The 21,419-nt window shown below is 45.3% G+C and overlaps 1 protein-coding gene across 6 annotated transcripts in view; it reads left to right on the top strand.

Annotated features, from left to right (window-relative positions):
• Hip1 (huntingtin interacting protein 1) overlaps positions 1-21,419 on the top strand; it is a 146,381-nt gene that overhangs the window by 74,132 nt on the left and 50,830 nt on the right. The window contains exon 1 of one of the 6 annotated variants that reach the window (XM_087196272.1): positions 19,322-19,450. The exons of 4 other annotated variants lie outside the window; for them this stretch is intronic. In XM_087196272.1, the coding sequence (XP_087052398.1) occupies positions 19,421-19,450 (30 nt within the window). In that variant the 5' untranslated portion in view covers positions 19,322-19,420. Of the gene's footprint in view, positions 1-19,321; positions 19,451-21,193; positions 21,346-21,419 lie in introns of those variants that run through there. One more of the 6 variants, XM_087196274.1, reaches the window with a different exon arrangement.

Below are 21,419 nucleotides of genomic sequence, written 5' to 3'. Positions count from 1 at the left end.
TTTCCTGCATGTCAAGGTGTCCACAGCCTGTCCTTAGACCTCTCATCAGTGGAACTCTTGGAATTCCAGATGTGCCACATCCTGCTGCTCACTTATAGCTCCACTTGGACATCTGGGTGACATCTCATATTTCAAACGTCCGGAACAAACCCCCCTCTCTCCTGCCCAGTCCTGCTCCTCCCGTGGTTCTCTCCATCTTGTTAATGGCAGCTCTGTCCTTCTGGTTGCCCCAGCAGATAACCAGGTATCATCTTTAACTCCTTCCCTTTTCATATCCCACATCCTGTCAGCAAATCCCACATCGGCACACCCGTCTTGTCACCTCTGCTGCCGCTGAGGTCTGGGCCACCACCATCTCTGGCCTGAATTGATGCAGTAGTCTCCTATCAGGGTCCCTGCTTCTGCACCTGTTCTTACACCATTCTCAGCACAGCAGCCAAAAGGATCCTTTAAAAGAGTGAGTCAAAATCCCCCTTCCACATCTAAAGACTACAAGGAACTGAGCAAAAGAGAAAAAAGAAAATGCTTTGAGACAGTGGGAGACAGGGAAGAGAACCGGTGGGGAGAGCAAGCTAAGCAACAGAGAGACCTGTAAGACTCAGAACATAGTTGCTCCCACAATGACTGCACCACAAATAGAAAAGAGCCAACCTAATAGTCCAAGAAATTAATTTTGGTAGCTGCTAGAATACATATTAAATTTTGCAAAGCCATCTTTGCCTCTGTAAATGAATAGGATTTGAACTAAGTACAGAACCAAGTTGTTTTGCTCTGGATAAAAAGCGAGTGATGCCAGAGATTGCATTATCAGTTTAATTTGGTGTACATCTGGTGAACGTTAACACACCTAAAGCAAATCAAAAGTCATGAGAAAATCACCAGGATAATCCAACACCTCAAGATCAGAAGTCTCGATCACACTGTGTCAACAATAAGCTATGCTAATTTTAATTTAGAATATTAAACTTTTTGGAAAATTCTTCTGAAAAAGATCAGCATTTAATGAAACAATAGTTTGATTATGACACCTACTAAGTAAACTTTAACCAAATTCTAAAAAATAAATAAATAAATGAATAAATAAAAATAAAAGAGTGAGTCAGCTTGTGTTGCTCCTTTGCTGAGAACCTCCCCCACACACCCCCTTTACTGAGACTAAGGCTGCTCCTTACAGTGGCCCAGGAGACCCCTTGGGATCTGGTCCCTCACTCCAGCCCCAGCCACACGCCCCTCTCCCTTTGCCTGGATCCTGCCAGGTGGGCTCCTGCCCGAGACTGAGTGCTTCTTGCTCTTCTGCCTGAAACTCTTTGCCCAACCGTCTTCCAGGCTTGCCTCCTCTATCACCTGCTCAGCATAGCCTTCCTTGTGACCCTTTTTGAGGTCACAGTGCCACCCAGAATACCCCATCCCTATCATCAGCCTTATTTTGCCTCCATGGAATTTCTCACCATCTGCATATCTCATATTTTATTTGTTTAATGTCTTTCCCACTAAAACATAAGATTGTGAGGGTGGAGGAGACTTGTTGCTTTGTGCACTGCTGTATTCCTGAGTAGTTCCAGGCACATGCTAGGCCTAGGACCCGAGTTCGATCCCCAGTACCAAAAAAAAAAAAAAAAAAAAGAAATACATGTTGAGTGAATGAAAGAAATATATATTGAATAGGAAAAGAATTCCGAGCAGTGGTTCTGAATTTGGAGAAGACCAGAGGATTTGGGTGGCCCCTTCAGAAACTTAACCATAATTGGGGCAAAACATGGAAGTAGGTGACAGAGAGCAAGCCTGGGAATCTTCTGGAAGAAAACAGGTGACCATTCGTACCGGGCCAGCTCTATAGTTAGAGGCTACAGGGGAGGCGAGCTATTTTTCTGAGCTTTATGTAACAGATGTGGTTTTGTATAAATCACACTTCTGTAAACTGAATCCTATTTTAAATGTACTAGCAGAGTGCTATTTAAAGGAATCTGATTCCAGTTCCTTTTGTCAAATGCACAATATCTCCTAATTTGTCCTCAGTGTCAATTCATATTTTCCAGAAAAAGTTTACATTTACTTCAATCAGGTAGCTTGTCTGAGCTGAGGAATTCTGGTCTCCGTGTTTCTACCATCTCTATCTCACCCTCTCTCTGTGCTCACGTTCTTGTCCTCTTTGTTCCTGCTTTTTCTTTAGCCAAGTTGTTCCTTAGACATGGACATGGAATGCTCAGGAACATGATGTGGAATCAGGAGCGCAAAGCACAGTGGCCCCTCCCCAGACAAGAAGAGTTCAGGCAGGACGTGGGATCAAAGGATCTATTGGAGGCCAGGTAGCTGTGCATCCTGGAGGTCTAAGATTAAGTTGTCAGGTTACATCGAGGCACAGCCAGGTTTGGGAACCACTGAGCAAAGGGACAACCCAGTGCTGTTTGTCCTTGGCCCATCCCAGCTTTTGCTGAAGAGGTGGCCATGATCCCCTCCATAGCTTTGCAGAAGGTGGCTGGTGTGGGTATGGCCATCCCAGGACTGGCTGATGTGCAGGGGCTGGAGATTGGGTCCCAGGGCCACCCCTGCTCAGTACCTTGCCTGCCCTCCTGACTCCTCAGATGAGAGCAAGATCCTGTGGCCACCGCCTAATGGTGTGAGACTTCGGAGTCCCACTGGCCAGTCTCAGACTTCTTTCACACCAGAATGGGAAGCGTCCCCTAGGAAGCCCTGAGGGTTACCAACCAAGTCCGAACCCTCTTGCTGGAGATAGTAGAAGGTCAGCTTGTTTGGAGGTTGCTTGGCCTTAGGTCATCGCTCTGGGTTTTCTTTTTTTTTTCGGTACCGGGGATCAAACTCGGGACCTTGCACTTGTGAGGCAGGCATGGGAACCACTGAGCTAAATCCCTGCCCCGACTCTAGGTTTTCTGATAAATGTTCTCCTTTTGGTTCTCACCAGAAGTTGGAACATCTGCCAGTGGGTCAGGTTGGACTTATCCTAAGAGGAATCAGATCTGCCTTTAAGGTAACAAAGGTGTTGAGGTTGAGGTAGGTTGACTCTGACTGAGTTCAGTTATAACCATCTAAGCAGTAGAACATAGAATATTTAGCTGCTTAAGAAAGGCAGTGCCCTCCCAGCACTCTGGGAGACTGAGGTGGGAAGATCACAAGTTTGAGCCCTGCCTGGGCGACTCAGCCAAACCCTGTCTCAAAATTAAAAATAGAAAGGGTCAAGGATATAGCTCAGTGGAAAGGGCCTCAGTAATAACAACAGCAACAACAAAAAGGCAGTGCCAGCCCCACTGTGTGGCTTGATGCCTCGGAGCCACATGTTTATGTGGAAAGTGTGTCCTGTCTCCCTACAAGGCTTCTCAGCATCAGGGAGACAATGCAGATGAAAGCTTTTTGGTGAAGACTGTGAGGATCTAAAAACCATAAGCAGTGCCGTTATCCTTGTTCTTCCTGCAAATCTGGCATTCACAGGTTAGAATGAGCCAACAAGTAAATTGGCACTGTCTTGCAGGCAGAGCTGTTTGCCAGAATCAGATAAGATATCTGCACATCGCCATTGTGTATGTGAAATGGGGATTCTGTTTACTTACACACTACATTTTGGGAAAACTGGCTATGGTCGTACAAGGCCACGTAGAAGGGACAGAAGGTGGGTGGGAGACACTGAGCCGAGTTGGAGTCTGGATTTCACAAGATCAGCAATCATGCTAGATTTCTAAGATTTCTCATGAGGAATTCTATTCTTTTCTTTTTTCCTCTGTGGTGCCAGGGATGCCCTCAGTCCCAGATCTTCCAGAGTAGAGGCTGGGCTGGTTGTGAAGTGGGGCTGCCTGCTGTGTAAACAGAACAAGAGGAAGGAATGAAGAGGATGTTTGGGAGGGAGAAGCAGCATCCTTGGCCAGGATGTGGCAAGGGGTTCCTGAGTGTCATGGGACAGATGGGTCACCAGCAAATCGGCTGTGTAAGGGACAAGGAGCTGGGTGATAAGAGCTTCCTGTGTCTTGAGATCACTGGAGCAAACTTGTTCTTTGTCACGAGGGAGGAGACCATCTAACCTCACAGGGACAGCTGGGGGACGGAGAGTGGCAGAGGGGACGTGGAAGGGAGAGGGGAAGTTGGGCAGTGCTGCTGCTTAGAGAGGACCCAGCCCTTAACGCACCAGCTGGCCATCCAGAAGGCTTTCCCTGGAAGCCCCATAAGGGATGTGACTCAGAGATTAGCAGAGGCTCGGGATGTGTCCCATGTGCCTGGCCCAGGTGTGGCTTCCCAGGCAAGGTGATGCGCCGGAAGAATAGCTGGGTTACATGAGTCCCCTGGGTGATTCCTGTGAACGTGACCTCGCAGTTTAGGGTGCAAGGGCCACGACTTCCTCATAATAAGAGAAGCAGGCCTGTGGGTAGGGTGGGGAAGACAGGCCAGCTTCTCCTTTTCCCTGAGACCTGGTGTCCGAGCCTCTTACCCTGCACCCCACACTCAGGGCCTTCTGATGTCCTGTGTGGGCACCCGGAGGCGTCACAGCAGTCCTGTCATGAAGAGAGGCAGCTGGCATGTGGGGACAAAGAGTAGCTCCAAGACCTGCATGAGAAACAAGGTTGTTCAAGTCCACACAGGCTCTGGTTTTAAAGTAGGGGGACAGGAAAAAAAAAAAAAAAGTAGGGGGACAGAGCTGGGGCTCAGTGGTTCCAGTGCCTGCCTCGCAAGCACAAGGTCCCAAGTTCGATCCCCAGTACCAAAAAAAAAATACAATAAAATAATAAAATAAAGTAGGGGGACAAGGCTGTGATGGGAGATGCAGTGGAAGGGGAATCCTGGGCCATAGTGTGACAGATGAGGTGTGCGGGCACCAGGAAGACCTTGGTCCTTTCTTCTCCAGGCACATGGGAACAGGGCCCAGCAGGGGGCCCAGGGGCTCCTTTCTGGTTGTGGGAAGAATTCACAACCAGAGGGGGTCGAATTTAGGGGCTCTGGTCAAGGCTGGCTGGAGTTGAGGGGGTCCCCAGCAAGAGTGTAAGAAATGTTAAGGTCCCATGCCTTTCAGTACCATGATGTTGGGAATCAAGTTCACCATTAGTTTTGGCAGGGGACAAACCATACCCAACCTATAGCAAGTACCCGTGAGGCCCCCACAATCTGCTGCTCCCCACCTTACTCACTGTGCCCCAGCCCTGCTAAGTTCTTGCTGCTCCTCATGCACGAACCAAGCCCACTCTTGCCTCAGGACTAAAGCTTGTTGTTCTTGTGACATAAATGCTGCTCCGCAATATCCTCATGGCTCCTCTGTCACTTCCTTCAGGGCCCTGCTCAGACATGACCATCCCACATGAGATTGCAGCTGTCTGGCCCCCATGCCCCCAGCAGCTCCCTTTGTACCTCATCTTTCTCTGCAGCCACACTTGTGTCCACCTGAGCTCATGTGTTTACTTGTTGGGGTTGGGTCTCTCTCTCTCCGCTGGAGCATATCCCATGTGAGCTTTTGTCTGTCTTATTTGCTGCCATACCCCAGTGCCTAAAGCACAGTGTAGGCCCATACAAAACATTAGCTGGATGAAGTTTAAGAGAAGAGGACACATTGTGAGGTCCCCACATCCTGGGATCAGAAGGTCGAGGGACCTGAACACCTCCTGGTGTGAATGCTGCCTGGTTGCTGAGCCTTGAGCCCAGGCCACGCGTCAGGGCCCACTTCCAAAGGCTCCCACTCACCTGTCACCAAACATGGTTTCTTTATTTTGAGTTACGGTTTATATGCAGTAAAATTCACCATGGGGATTGACAGTCACAGATAGGTAACCTGCACTCAGCCAAGTTTAGCCTGGTCCTGTCCCCCTACATCTCCCCAATGTCCCTTAGCAACTAGCCCTTCCCCGACCCACAGCCCCTGGCATCTGCTGATCTGTTTCTGTTTCTACAGTTCTGACCTCTCTGGACATCATATAATTGTCTTGTGTCGTCTGTGGCCTTTGAGGCTGGCTTCTCTCACTTGACACAGTGCCTTTGAGTCATCCACAATGTTGCATGGATCAGTAGTTGTTGCTCTTTTATTGCTGAGTAGTGCCCTGTGCTGTGGCTGCCCTGCTGGTGATGTATTCCCTGCATGCAGGGCATTGCAGCTGTTTGCAGTCAGGGAAGATGAACACAGCACCAGGTTCTTCCCATTTGTTCTCAAGGGTCCTCCTCCTGGTCCTTGAGGATTCCCATCTTCCAGGTGTGGGAATTGAGGTCTGGGAAACTTGTGCCCCCTTTCTTCTCCATCATCCCTGCCCCACACATTTTCCCTGATTTATCTTATCTGGCTTTTCATGGTTCACGCTTTGCCATCCCAGTTTGTCTCCTTTGTATAAATCAGTTGATGTCATCCAAAAGGAAATTAGCCTTCTAAATTTTATCTTACTACAGTGGCTACCTCCATAATGTTAGCAGAATTATTGGGGGGTATATGTTCCCCCATCCCTTCTCATCCATTCTACTCTTCTATCATTCACAGTGGGTGCTGGGTCCAGGTAGATTCTGTCCTGGTTTCCACCCACATTGTGCTCTGTCACTGTCATCTAGAGGCATGTGCCATCGTGCCCAACATTGATTAGGTCCATGCCTGTGCCTTGTTTGTGTCTTCCCTGGGAAACTGAGGGAAGAGGACCCTCATTTCACCCCCAGGGGCATTCTCGTCTAGAGGATGTTACGAGAGGCTTTGTTCAATCTCTTGGTGGTGGATATTCAGACTCACACCATGTCTGTTCAGTTTTCATGAAACAATGGCTAGAACAGTGATGACGAACCTTTTAGAGACAAGTACCCAAACTGCAACCCACTTACTTATCACAAAGTGCCAACACTGCAATTAAACCTAAACATTGAGGTTTTAGTTTAGACAAAACAACTCATCCATTAACATCTTTTGTCTTAAAAGAAAAACAATGCACGTGCCATAGGTTCGCCACCACCGGTCTAGAACATAATAGGGAAACAAAGTCAGCCTCACGTGACTTGTTTCTGTGAATGCATGGTGATTCGTGGTGATTGGTGCCTCTTTCTGGGATCTCTTGTGGAAGATGTGTGGGGTTTTACCTTCTCCTCTTGGGCAAACCCAGCAGTCCTCCCGCTTGTGGTCTGTGGGTGCCCCTCTTTCCCCGCCGTCCCACTGTGATCCAGATGATGACTTGCTTGCTCATCACTGTCCCTCTCTCTCCCACTCACCCCTGTCACAAGCCCTGGGCCCACTCAGCACCAGGCACCCTGTGATCTCCCAGCTCACCTCAGCCTCTGCCCACTGTTTCTCGTCCACTGTTTTTTCTGCCTTTTGGGGTCCAAAAGTCACTCTAGACAGAAAAGATCAAAGCAAAAATAGGAGTTTATGGTCCCCATTAGATGAAAGCGGCATAGCCATCCTTTCCTTGTTCTTCGGCTCTTTGTTCAGTAAAGCACCGCGATGGGTATCCTGCAAGTTGTCTGCTTCAGGGTTTAGCTTTGTGACTCTCACTGTCCTGTGCCATTCAAAGACCCGTGGACCCAAGCGGTTTCTTTTCTTTATGAAGTACTCTGGATTTGCACAGCCAGAGGAGAAGGAAGGACAGAAGAGGGGGAAGAAGGGCAGTGTTTGTGCCCCATCAATGGTTGCCCTTTGAGGACGAAGTCCACTTGCTAATAGTGCCCAGTCCAGCATCCAGGAAGCCACGTCTAGTTACTTGCTGTCCATCATGGTCTGTGATTGGCCCACCCGAGGGTTGTGCAGGAGGCAGTCCCACCCCAGGTGGTGGCCCTGCCCTGCCTACAGACGGTATTTTTTTAATGACAGTTTCTCAGTCTCTTTTATTTTGATAAAATACACATAACATGACATTCCCTATCTTAACCAATTTGAAGTGTACAGTTCGGTAGCATTTGGTACTTTCACAGTGTTGTGCAGCTGTCACAACTGTTTAGATTCAGAATATTTTCCCAAAAGAAAGCCCCTTACCCTGTCCTACCAAGGTCCACAACCATGGATCCACCTTCTGCCTCTATGGATTCGCTGGTTCTGGGTGTGTCAGGTCGGTGGAAGCATACATGTCTGGCTTCTTTCATTTAGTATGCTCTTGAGGCCTGTTTACCTTGTAGCAAGTATTGGTGCTTCATGTGTGTGGTAAAATATACTTGCCATACCATTGTAACCACTTCCAGATGCACAGTTTGGTGGCATTAAGTGCGTTACTTAACAGTCACCACTATCCATCTCCAGGACTTTTTCATCTGTCCACACTGAAACTCTGTACCTATTTATTAACACCCCTCCATTCTCCCAGGCCCAGTAATTACCATTCTGTTTTCTTTCTCTAAGGATGTGATAGCCCTAGGAATGTCACTAAGTACAATCTTATACAGTCTCCGTCCTTCTGTGACTGGTTTCTTTCTCGTTGTGTAATGTCCTCCTAGTTCATCTATGTTGTAGCATGGGTTAAAATGTCCTTTTTTTTAAGGCTGAGTATCCAGTGCACAGATATTTTGCTTACCCATTCATCTGTCTGTTGTCACTGGATGACTCCCCGAGGGTCCCCCACTTAACACACCCTTGTTTCTTTAGCTCTTCAAGCACTTCCCAGACCTGGTCGCTCTCCTCCAAACCAGGTTAGCACACCCTGTCAGCTACAGGAGTGATTTACATTTTTTGATCTTAACAACATTCTTAATCTGTCTTCCCTTCCAGACTAGAAAATCACAGAGTAATGTTTTGTTTTGTTTTGGTTTGGTTTGCTAAACCTTTGGAAATCTGCCTGACCCTGCCAGTTCACTTACTCATCGGCCATCTAGAAGTTAGGGAGGAAAGGGGGAGATGTGACCTTACTTCAGTAGTCCTCGGTTTATGAAGCAAAGAGCAAAAGCAAACAAAATACTAACCTGGAAAAGAAAGAAAAAAGAAACAACACACAATTAGCTTGGGCCATCTTGACACAGGCTGGGTGGCTTAAACAACAGACATTTGTTTCTCATATCCTGGAGGGTGGCAAGCGTGAGGACCCTCGTCCTATCTTGTAGACAGTGGTCTCCTCGCTGCATCCTCACCTTGGGGAGAGAGCAGGCAAGCAAGCTCTCTGTGTCTCTTTGAGAGCCCTACTCTCATCCTGGGGGCCCCATCCTAGTAACCTCACGTAAACTCAGTCCTCTCCCGAAATCCCCACATCCAAATAACAAGGCTTCAACATCTGACTTTGGAAGGGACATAATTCAGTCCATAGCCAGTACCTTTTATAAAAATGTGTACATGAGTCACAGTGTTTAGCTTCGAAGAGCCTAGCTAAGTGCGAAAGGAGCAGAAGAAAGAACAGCTGGATGCCATTAGTTAGGGCAGCTTACACTGAAATAGCAAGAGTTTTCAGTGAAAGGAGAGAAAGAAATGAGATTTGGGGACACAGAGGATGAGGCATCCTAGATGGGAAACATAATGTCCAGCTAGTAAGGCACACAAGGAGGCCAGAGCTGATGAGGCTGTTGGGAGAGGACTGGGCAGATGGCACTGCTTCATCCCCCAGTCCATCTGCGAGGTAGGAGCAGTATGCACCCAGGAAACAGCAGGGAGCAAATCCCTACCTTCAGAGCTTGTGCTTCAGCAAGGAGAGACTGGCAAAAAGCAAACTCTCAAACAAGGGAATCTGAGGTTGAGCTGCCGCCCTTTATGGGAAACAACCAGAGTGCTGTGTGTTGTGATATAAAGAGAAACTCCAGGGCAAGGAATGGGGAGATAGTTTGGATGGGGAAGCCGGAGGAGCTGACCAGGACGTGGTATTGGAACACCCTTACCCTTGCTAAGTATGGAAAACCATCCCAGGTACAAGGACCATTGGCAACAGAGGGAAAGAATTTAAAATGTTGGAGGAATAATATTTTTTTTTTGTACCGGGGATCGAACTCAGGACCTTGCACTTGTGAGGCAGGCAGCAGAACCACTGAGCTAAATTCCTGGCCTAGGAGGGACAATATATATATATATATATATATATATATATATATATATTTTTTTTTTTTTTAGTTCTTTTATTGGTACATTTTAGGTACACAATTCGTTTACATTTATCATTGTGGTTTGTACCTGTACATGATGTATCTTGGTTCTTATTTTTTTCCCCATTACCTTTGCACCCTTCACCCCCTCCACCCTTCCCTATTTACATAGATTTCATTTCCATTTTTTTTCTTTTCTCATAGTTTTTCCTTTCCCTCTTTTCCTTTCCCCTTCTCCTCCTTTCACTACTTCGTCTTTGGACCTTTTTTCCTATTTCAAATTATCAATTATTCATTTTAATCATTTTAATCCTTGTTTACACTATCAGTTTCTCACACTAGAGAAACTATTTGGTATTTACACGTGTGTCCTATTTATTTCACTTAAGAATATGGCCTCAATATGCATCCATTTAGCTATAAATGACTCTAGTTTTTCGTTCTTTATGGCTGAGTAGTACTCCATTTTATAAAAAACCACATTTTCTTTATCCAGTTTCCAGTTGATGGGCACTTGGGCTGTTTCCAAGCTTTTGCTATTACAAACTGTGCAGCTATAAACATGTATGCACATGTATCACTGTGGTATGATTCTTTTAATTCTTTTGGGAAGATACCCAGCAGGGGAATAGCTGGGTCAAATGGGACCTCTAGTCCTAGTTCTTTGAGGTATCTCCATACTGATTTCTACAGTGGTTGCACCAGTCTACACTCCCACCAACAATGGAGAAGGGTTCCTTTCTCCCCACACACCCGCCAGCATTTGTTATTTGTTGATTTCTTGATAGCAGCCATTCTTTGTGGGATGAGGTGGAATCTCAGTGTTGTTTTCATCTGCATCTCTCGAATGACTAGTGATGTTGAACATTTTTTCATATATTTGTTTGCTGCTTTTACTTCTTTATCTGAGAAATGTCTGTTCATTTCAGATGTCCATTTTTGAATTGGGTCTTTGAATTTGGGGGATCTGATTTTTTTCAATTCTTTATATATTCTAGATAGTAGTCCTTTGTCTGAGGTACAGCTGCTAAAAAATTTTTCCCACATTGTAGGTTGTCTGTTAGCTCTGTTGGTGGTTTCTTTTGCAGTGCAGAAGCTTTTTAATAAGATGAGATCCCAGTTGTTGATTCTTTCTGCTAGTTCCCGTGCTGCCGAGGTTTTGTTCATGAAGTCTTTTCCTATGCCAATGTCTTCAAGAGTTCTACCTAACTTATCTTCCAGCAAGTTTAGTGTTTCTGTCTTAATATTTATATCTTTAATCCACTTTGATCTTAGTTTAGTGCATGGTGATAGGTATGGGTCTAGTTTTAATCTTTGGCAGGTTGAAATCCAGTTTTTCCAACACCATTTATTAAATAGGCTATCTTTCCTCCAATGATGGTGGTTGGCTCCTTTGTCAAAATGAGGTGACTGAGCATGTCTGGAGTTGTTTCTGAGTCTTCTAATCTATTCCACTGATCCTCAGGTCTGTTCCTTTGCCAGTACCGTGCTGATTTTATCACAGTAGCTTTGTAGTATAGTTTCAAGTTGGGGATTTTGATACCCCTAGCCATGTCTCTGTTGCTTAGAATTGCTTTAGCTATTCTAGGTCTCTTATGGTTCCAAATGAATTTTTGGATTGTTTTCTCTAGTTCTGTGAAGTATATTGTTGGAATTTCAATTGGCATTGCATTGAATCTATATAGTAGTTTTGGAAGTATGGCCATTTTCACTATATTGGTTCTTCCTACCCAGGAGCAAGGGATGTCTTTCCATTTTCTTGTATCCTCTTTGATCTCTTTTTTCAGAGTGCTGTAGTTTTCAGTGTAGAGGTTTTTTGCTTCCTTTGTTAGACTGATTCCTAGATATTTCATTTTTTTGGATGCTATTGTAAAAGGAATTGTTTCCCTAATTTCTCTCTCAGTGAGTCTGTTATTTGTGTACAAGAAGGCTATTGTTTTTCTGAGTGTTGACCTTGTATCCAGCTACTCTACTGAATCTGTCAATTAAGTCTAAAAGTCTTCTGGCAGAGTTTTTTGGGTCTTCTATGTAAAGTATCATATCATCAGCAAATAATGACAGTTTAACTTCTTCTTTTCCTATCTTTATTCCTTTTATTTCTTTCTCTTTTCTAATTGCTGTGGCTAATGTTTCCAGACCTATATTGAACAGGAGTGGTGATAGTGGGCATCCTTGTCTTGTTCCTGATTTTAGCGTGAAAGTTTTCAGTTTTTGATCATTTAGTATGATGTTGGCTGTTGGTTTTTCATAGATAGCCTTAATCAGGTTAAGATAAAGACCTTCTATTTCAATTTTCTGTAGGGTTTTTATCATGAATGGGTGCTGGATTTTGTCAAATGCCTTTTCTGCATCTATTGAGATGATCACATGGTTTTTGTCCTTGACTCTGTTAATATAGTGTATTACATTTATTGATTTATGAATGTTGAACCATCCTTGCATCCGTGGGATAAATCCAACTTGGTCAGGGTGTATGATCTTCTTGATGACCCTCTGTATTCTGTTTACCAGTATCTTGTTGAGGATTTTTGCATCTATGTTCATTAGGGAGATTGGCCTGTAGTTCTCTTTTTGAGTTGGGTCTTTCCCTGGTTTTGGAATCAAAGTAACACTTGCTTCCAGGAATGAATTTGGAATTATTGCTTCCCTTTCAATTTCCTTAATCAGTTTAAAGAGTAATGGTGTTAGTTCTTCTTTAAATGTCTTGTAAAATTCAGCAGTGAAGCCATCCGGACCTGGGCTTTTCTTTGTTGGTAAATATTTTATTACATTTTCAATTTCACTCATTGTAATTGGGGTGTTTAGAATTTCTATATCTTCTTCATTTAACTTTGGCAATTTGTATGTATCTAGGAATATGCCCATTTCTTCTGTGTTTTCCATTTTATTGGAGTAGAGGTTCTCGAAGTAGGTATTGATGATCCTCTGGATTTCTGTTGGATCTGTTGTGACTTCACCTTTTTCATTCTTAATTGCATGTATTTGTGCCTTTTCTTTCCTTTTTTTGATAAGTTTGGCTAAAGGTTTATCGATTTTATTTATTCTTTCAAAAAACCAACTCTTTGATTCATTGATTTTTTTGTATTGTTCTCTTAGTCTTCATTGCATTGATTTCTGCCCTGATCTTTATAATTTCTTCTCTTTTATGAGCTTTGGATTCATTATGCTCTTCTTTTTCTAGGAAGTTGAGGTTCTGCATTAGGTTATTTATCTGAGTTTTCTCTGTTTTCCTAATATGGGCATTCACTGCTTTGAATTTCCTGCATAGAACTGCTTTCATTGTATCCCATAGATTCCTGTATGTTGTACTGGCATTTTCATTTACTTGTAGAAACTGTCTAATTTCTTCTTTAATTACTTCTGTGACCCATTGGTTGTTCAAGAGGGTGTTATTCAGTTTCCATGTGTTTGTTGGGGTTTTGCAGTTTCTTATGTTATTGATCTCCAATTTTATTGCACTATGGTCTGATAATATACGGGGGTAACATCAGTTCTTTTACATGTACTTAGACATGTCCTATGAGCTAGCATGTGGTGTATTTTAGAGAATGACCCATGTGCAGCCAAAAAGAATGTGTATTCCGATTTTGTGGGGTGGAACACTCTGTAAGCATCTATTAAGTCCATTTGTTCGATAGCTTGGTTCAGTTCTAGAATTTCCTTGTTAACTTTTTGTCTAGATGATCTGTCTATTTGTGATAGTGGGGTATTGAGGTCCCCCACTACAATTGTGTTAGTGTTTATTTGGTTTTTCATGTCTATTAATATTTGTTTTGTATAGTTGGGGGCATTCGTATTTGGTGCATATATATTTAGGATTGTCATGTCTTCCTCTTGGATTGTTCCCTTCACAAGGATGTGGTGACCATCTTTGTCTCTCTTAATTAGTTTTGTTTTGAAATCTACTTTGTCTGCAAATAAGATTGCTACCCCTGCTTTTTTCTGGGTTCCTGTGGCATGGAAAACTGTTTTCCATCCTTTTACTTTCAGTCTATGAGTTTCTTTTTGAGTTAGGTGTGTTTCTTGTATACAGCATATTGTTGCATTTTCCTTCTTAATCCATTCTGCCAGTCTATTTCTTTTGATTGGTGAATTGAGGCCATTAACATTGAGGGTTATAATTGATAGATATTGATTTATCCTTGTCATGATGTTTTACTTTTGTTGGCTCTTTTATTTCTTACTTTTTCCCCCTTTCCCTTTAGTGTCTTACCTTGCCTAGTGGCTTCCCTCTGTTGGGCCTCATGGAGTTGTGACCTTCATTGCTTTTTTCTAGGATATTGTTTAGAATTGCTTGTAGTGCTGGTTTGGTGTTCATGAAATTTCTCAGGTGTTCTTTGTCGTAGAAGTATCTAATTTCCCCATCGACTTTGAAAGATAATTTTGCAGGATACAACAGTCTAGGTTGGAAGTTATTTTCTTTTAGGGCTTGAAATACTTCACTCCAGGCTCTCTTTGATTTGAGGGTTTGGGTTGAGAAGTCTGCTGTGATTCTGATGGGCTTTCCTTTGTAGGTGATTTATTTCTTTTCTCTAACTGCTTGTAGGATTTTGGTTTTCTGTTGAGTTTCTGGGATCTTGACTATTATGTCTGGATGTAGATTTTTTTTGATAGTGGCTAGTTGGAGTTCTATATGCCTCACTTATCTGTATGTCCAATTCTCTACCTCTGTCTGGGAAGTTTTCCACTATTACTTCTGTGAACAGTTTTTTTATGTCAATTGTGCTTTCTCCTGTTTTTTCATGGACTCCTATCAGTCTTACGTTATTCTTCTTTGCATCGTCTAGCAGTTGTTGGATTGATATCTCATGGTCCCTTACTATTTTTAAGAAATCTCTATTTTCATGGTCTCTAACCACGATCCTGGTCTTCTATATCTGATATTCTATCTTCAGATTCCCTTAATCTGCTGTGGATACTTTCAATGGAGTTTTTGATCTCCTGAATATCTGTTTGAATCTGTTTCATGGATTCCATTTCTTTCTTATGTTGGGAGATCATGGTTTCCATTTCTTTCTTATGCTGGGTATTCATGGCTTCCAGCATGTTTCTGAGCTCATCTATTTTTTTTTATCTGTTTCTGTTCTAGATCCTCTAATCATGTCTTTCACTCTGCTCACCATCTCTGTAGATATCTGGGAGATTATTTCTGCTTTGAATTTTTCTAGAGTCTCATTCATCTGTTTTGTTACTTCCTGTGCTATCAGTTCAGGGTATCCAGATGGTTGGTTATGGGACTTTTCCATCTCATTTCCCCCAGGATTTCCCCTTGGTGGGGTGGAAGTCTGAGTTTGTGCCTTGCTTAAATGTCTTCTCATTTTTGTTTTTGCTACTGTCCTTGGTTTAACTCCTGGGTTGATAGTTGAAATTGCTTATTGTAGGTATCTTTGTTGCTTGTAATTAGAACCCTTATGGAATGATTGCTTCTCAGAGGTATCTTCCAGATATAGCTGGTCTTTAAGTTTTGAGTCTCTAATGACTCTAAGGCTATCTCATTTTCCTTATACTAGGAAGGTTCATTGACTAGTTCAATAACAACACCTTAGCCCAAGTGATACAATCAGCAATACCATTGCATCAAGTACATCTTCAAAAATGACATTTTGTGGTAGTTATTAATCTATCACCTTTAGCTGTGTGAATTAAATCAAGATCGAGGACCAACCCAACATATAGTGAATAAACTCTTCAATATAACAACTTTACCCTTTGGGATGGGGACTTAGAAGGGGTTGGGGAGGGAGGGATAGATGGGAAGAAAGATAGGGGAAGGTTGGAAGTGTGGCCAGAGGACACAGGTGAGAAGGAAAACGAATAATAGGAAAATAAAGAAGAACTCCGAATGAGGACCCAAACAGGGACAAAAAGGGAAGATGAACAATGTGGGAGAGCAAGAGAGTGAGTGTAAGAGAGAGAGAAAGGAAAGAGAAAAAAAAGAAGAAAAGAAAAGAAAAAAAAGGAGAGAAAAACAAATATTTGCAAAGAGTAGGGAAAAACAAATATTTGCAAAGAGTAGGAAAAAACATTAAAGATAATAGAAAAGAAAAAGAAAAGAGAAAAAAAACCAAACTAATAATACCAATTTTGGGAATAAAAAATAACAATGAAGATGAAGGGCCTCTTTCAGGGTATGTCTCTGCTGTCACAATAGGTAGCAGTGTGCAGATATAAGTCAATGAGTCTCAGCAAGCTAGTCGCAGACCCGTGAGATTCAGGCAGATTTCTGGCTGTAAGTCCCGAGTTGAGCTCCCTGTCCTCCTGTAGGGTTGAACTCTGCAGAGCTGTATTGCAGGTTACAGCTGCCCTTCCCCTGAAGATAGTCCTGGTCCTGATGGGAGGTGAAGATGACTCCAACTTACCCAGTACAGTGGTCTGGTGGTCCGGTGTCCTCTGCGTCTTTGCAGTGTGGAACCAGGTGGCTGTACAGAGAAGAGGCCGATGGGGGCCGGGGGGGGGGGGGAGGCGTGTCCAGTGGATTGCTGCTGGGGTGTGGGCTGATTCGGCGTGTTCCGCATGACTGGTGATCTTGGTACGGCGTTCGCAGACCTGCCTGTCTACAGCGGACTCAGGAACAATATTTTTAATAGCAGTGAGGGCAGCAAATGGGAGGTGATGCTCCTGGGAGGCCACTTAGGCCAGCGTGGGAGCTTGGCCTAGGCACTGTCACTAAAGGAGCAACTGTAGGTAGACGGAAATCTGGGAGGAGCTGTGGAAGACGAGACAGTTTGTGTTGGGCTGCTGGAAGTTTCTGACAGGGCACAGTGAGGGACGAGGGATGATCTCAGATTGACCCAGCTTTGAACTCAGGCTCCACTTTTTCTGTTTTGGCGGTGGGGATGGAACCCAGGGCCTGGTGCCTGCTGAGCACCTGCTCTTCCCCTGAGCCTGCCCCAAGTCCTGTCTGTGCTGCTTGGGGTAACTTGATTTGGGAGACGGATCAGATTACCTGCCTGGCAGGAGATGGGGCTCAGGCCAGGGGCTGCTGCTGCTGCCGCCACTAATCTGATGACAACTGTAGATGGTCCATGCTTAGGATGGCTCCATTTATGATTTTTTTTTTGGTACTGGGAATTGAGCTCAGGACCTTGTGCTTGCAAAGCAGGCAGTGGAACCACTGAGCTAAATCCCTGGCCCTATTTATGGCTTTTTTGACTTCACAGAGATGCAAAAGCACCTCCATGCAACCATTCTGTTTTTCACTTTCAGTTCAGTTTTCAGTAAATTCCCTGAAAGTCAGTGCTTTGTTATAAAATAGGCTTTGTGTTGGACAACTTTGCCCAGCTTTAAGAGATTTTTTTTTTTTTTTGAGACAGTCTTGCTCTCTAGTTCAGGCTGGCCTTGAACTCACTATGTAGCCCAGGCTAGCTTCGAACTTGTGGCAATTCTCCTGCCTAGGACTCCTGAGTGCTGGGATTACAGGCTTCTGCCACCACTCCCAGCACCCCACACTTTGCCCAGCTTTAGGCTAACGCAAGTATGTTGAAAACATGTAAAGTTGGATAGGCTAACCTGTGATATTCAACAGGTTAGGTATATTAAGTGCATTTTTTGGTTTTCTTTTCTTTTTTTTTTTCAGATAGGGTCTTGCTGCAGAGTTCAGGCTGGCTTTGAACTCACTTTGTAGCCCAGCCTGGCCTTGAACTCATTATGTAGCCCAGCTAACTTCAAACTTGCAGTGATCCTCCTGCCTCAGCCTCCCCAGTGCTGAAATTATAGGCGTGCATCACCACAGCCAGCCCATGAAATAGATTTTCAACTGGCCGGGGATTTAGCTCAGTGGTTTCACTGCCTGGTGTGCAAGCACAAGGGCCCAAGTTCAATCCCTGGTACAAAGAAAGAAAGAAAGAAAGAGAGAGAGAGAGAGAGAGAAAGGAAGGAAGGAAGGGAAAGAGAGAGAGAGAGGAAGGAAGGAAGGGAAAGAGAGAGAGAAAGAAAGAAAGAAAGAAAGGGAAAGAGAGAGAGAGAGAAAGAAAGAAAGAAAGAAAGAAAGAAAGAAAGAAAGAAAGAAAGAAAGAAAGAAAGAAAGAGGAAGGAAAGAAAGAAAGAAAGATTTTCAACTTACCATAGGTTTATTGGAATGCAACCCTGTTATAATTTGAGGGACATGTGTACTCTGTTATTATTTCTGATCAAGACCAGAATTGAAGGCCTTGCTGACACCAAATGTTAGGTGTCACAGCTAAGACTGGTGCAGTCTCACCGATGCAAAAGGCACCCTCTTGCCACAGGATGCTGTTTGTGACCTTCTGTGCCTTGCCTGTCTCTTCACATGTCACAGGCTTGGGAGATCTCAGCTTGGGCTGAACTTTGACCTCCTAGGGTGATGTCCTGGCTCCTGCCTGGCTATATTGTGACATGACATGCGGCAGGACTTGGCCTGCTGTCTCTCTGTTCCAGATAGCTCACCTTCCTCCTTCCCCTCACTGGCCGAGCTGCTCCCAATGGAGCTAAGGGCCCACAGGATGCCTCTCAGCCCACACCCCAGGATCAGGCACTTGAGGAGGGAGATTCTTTGGTCCCTGAGCAGGATGAGTTTGGTTCATGGGTGCAGAGAGCCATAGCAGGAATGCAGGGTGTAGGGGAGGAAGAAGGCTGGGAGCGCAGACCCCACGGCCCTTCCAGCCAGCTTCCAAGACCGCTGAGTGGCACTGTGAGGAGCTAGTGGTTCCCAGTCAGTCCTGCATCCCCAGGAGGAGCAGCACATGGTTCCCGGAGGCTAGAAATTCCAAGGGCAAGGGCCGGCAGCCAGCAAGGCCCTAGTGCTGCTTCCCCTTGTGGTGGAAGTGAAAGGGCAAGTGGGCACATGTAGAAGAAGCCACACATGTAAGGACCTGCCCTTCTGACAAAGCATTCTTCCCTTTTGACCACTGAATTACCTCTTGAGGCCTCACCTCCAACACCACCAGTGGCAATCTGATTTCACCATGAGTTTCCAGAGGGACAAACCATAGCGCATGCATGCTTGTTGCATTTCTTTTTCTTCTCTTTCTTGCCTTCTCCTCCTCCCAAGGGCCTTCTGTGGTCCCTCACCTCAGGGCGGCCACCCTCACGCAGAGCACATCCTCTCTGCCCGCCCCTGCATGGAACCTTTTAAGCCAGCCTGGCCTTGTCATCCCAGGGGCTGGGGCCCTGCCAGAAGCTGTATTTGTAAGTGGGCAGTGCCCAGCTGGCCCCACAGGCCAGCCTAGGACCTGCTCCGCCCAGAAGCAAATCCCAAAAGGGCAGCCATTGGTCACAGCCTGACTGGGCTGTCCGCAGGGAGCGAGGCTGGGGGGATGGGGAGAGAGGAGGAAGGGCTGGGAGAAAGCCGCCCTTCCCAAGGTGCCTGCTGCTAATTGGCTCTCTTGGGAGCGGCTTGGGGCACAGGGGCCAGCTGGGGCAGGAAGTGGTACACAATGCTGCTCTTTCAGGGCGACTGCACTGGACTCAGGTCCCATGTGACTCCAGGGAAAGCTGGAGAACAGCCTGTTCTCAGAGGATGTTCTCTAACCTAGACCCCCCTCCGGAGGTGAGCTGCTGCACCCTGGGCTGCCTACCCTCTGCCCTGGGGGCACCACTCCCCCTGGCATTGGCCTAGAGAAGGGCTGGGACAAATTCAGACCCAGTGATTTCCTCCAGAGTCTGGGACTTCAGGGACAGGGAGCAGAGTCTCTGAGTGGCTAGGGATCACATTGGGACTCTTAGGGGGACTTAGGAACAGCAAAACCTGGAGCCTTACCAAGCTGTGGGGCCATGGGAAGAGAGAAGCAGGATCCCCACCCTCTGGACTTAATCTTGGAGGAAAGGGAAGGCATTGTATAAGTATCAAACACATTAAAAGACAGAAATTCAAAATTAATAAAAGGAAGAAAGAAAAACAAATGGTTGGCCTAGGAAGCTTAGTAAGTCCAAAAGAAGGTGAAATGTGGCCTGTGCTCTGAAAATGGGTAGATAGATGTGTATAACACAGGATGGGACATAGTGGTAGGATCCCAGGCACAAGGCATTCAGGAACCTGGTCCTAGCAGGAGACTTTTGCCCTGGAAACCTGGAGGTAGGTGACATTTCCTAGGGCCTTGGGGAACCTGCGGCTTGCTTAAGACCCCAGCATGCTGAGATTCATGCTCAGCCCTGCCTTGTGTCTCTGAGCCCCACCTTTGTCACGAAAGCCAGGCCGTGGCCTCCACCCATGGGACAGCCTGTGCCGCAGCCATGTCCACAGAGGTGAAGCGTGGCTGGAGTGACAGTGGGCGTGTCAGCTACAGTAAGAGGCTTCCAGGAGCTGCCCAGCCACAGAAGGCTCCGGGCTGCCCCAGCGAGGCCAGAGGGACTGACAGATGCCCCACAGCTGCTGCTTTAGGAAGCAGCTTCTGTCTGGTGCTGGACCAGGCCCTTGTCACTTGGACTCGTACTTGGTGGCTCTGATGCCCACACTGATGTGTCCCACGCTTCCCTTAGGGCCCTGAAGAAGTAACTCCTCACTCAGGAGGTTGAACTTCTGTCTGGTTCTTCCCTGCTCAAGAGCCTTCTGTGGACCCCCAGTATCTTTCACATCACGACTCCTTCCCCTGACGTGTCCAGGACCTTTAAAATAATCTAAAAGTAGGAAGGGACATAGAAATCACCTAATTCGGCATGACCCTAGAAGGCTTTCTCAGTCACCTGGAGTAGTGACTTAGTGGTAAACTCAGTCTGTGTCCAGGATTTCTCTACTTCAGAGTACTCCGAGGAACTAGGGCTTCTTCGGCTGATGGAATAGAGTGCGCTGCAGCCGCACAGCCACCACCTGGGTTTACTGGGACACAGCCTCACTTGCTGTTTGTGTATTTGTTTAGTCTTCAGTAACACAGCTGAATAACTGTGATGAAGACCATGCGGGCCGCAAAGCCTCAGATATTTACTAATATTTGCTGTTTACAGAAAAAAAGAAAAAGGCTGGTCCTGGTCCATAGCAAACAAGTTCATAATGGTTGATGTACAAAAGAAAAAGACAAAAAAAACATAATGGTTGATGCTAGGGCTTAGAAGACTACTCTTCCTGTTTGTATGTGATTGGACTTTTCCATAATGAAAGGTTAAGAAAACACTTTGACCCTAGGAGTCATCTCACTTCCAGGAATCTACCCCTTGGAAACAAAAGCATCCATTAATAAGGGTGTGTGTGTGTGTGTTTATTAACTAGGTTACAGTGGGGGATGGGAAATAGTTGATTATTTAGCAGTACAGGAAGGTGAGCATAAATCATCCCCACCCACACTGGGGAGCAGTATATTGTCCCTTTAAAGGATGAGCTAGAGGTTTGGCGTCTACTTGAAGAATGTTGATGAGATATTTTCCAGTGAGAAATGCAAGACAGAAAAGGCTGTACGTGTTAACGCCATGTTCATAGAATGATGTCAGAATTCACCGCTTCAGGCTGTAGGGGTATGTGTGTGTGTGCGTTGTGCATGTGTACGCGTGTGTGTAGGAACCCTAACAGGTTGTTGATGTGGGTTTGG

This window comes from Heterocephalus glaber, unplaced genomic scaffold (assembly GCF_053883595.1).
Source record: "Heterocephalus glaber isolate CG9 unplaced genomic scaffold, H.glaber_assembly_v1.0 deba00001610, whole genome shotgun sequence".
Lineage (NCBI taxonomy): Eukaryota > Metazoa > Chordata > Mammalia > Rodentia > Bathyergidae > Heterocephalus > Heterocephalus glaber.
Note: the sequence above shows the minus strand (reverse complement) of the source record. Positions and strands in the feature narration are given on the sequence as shown.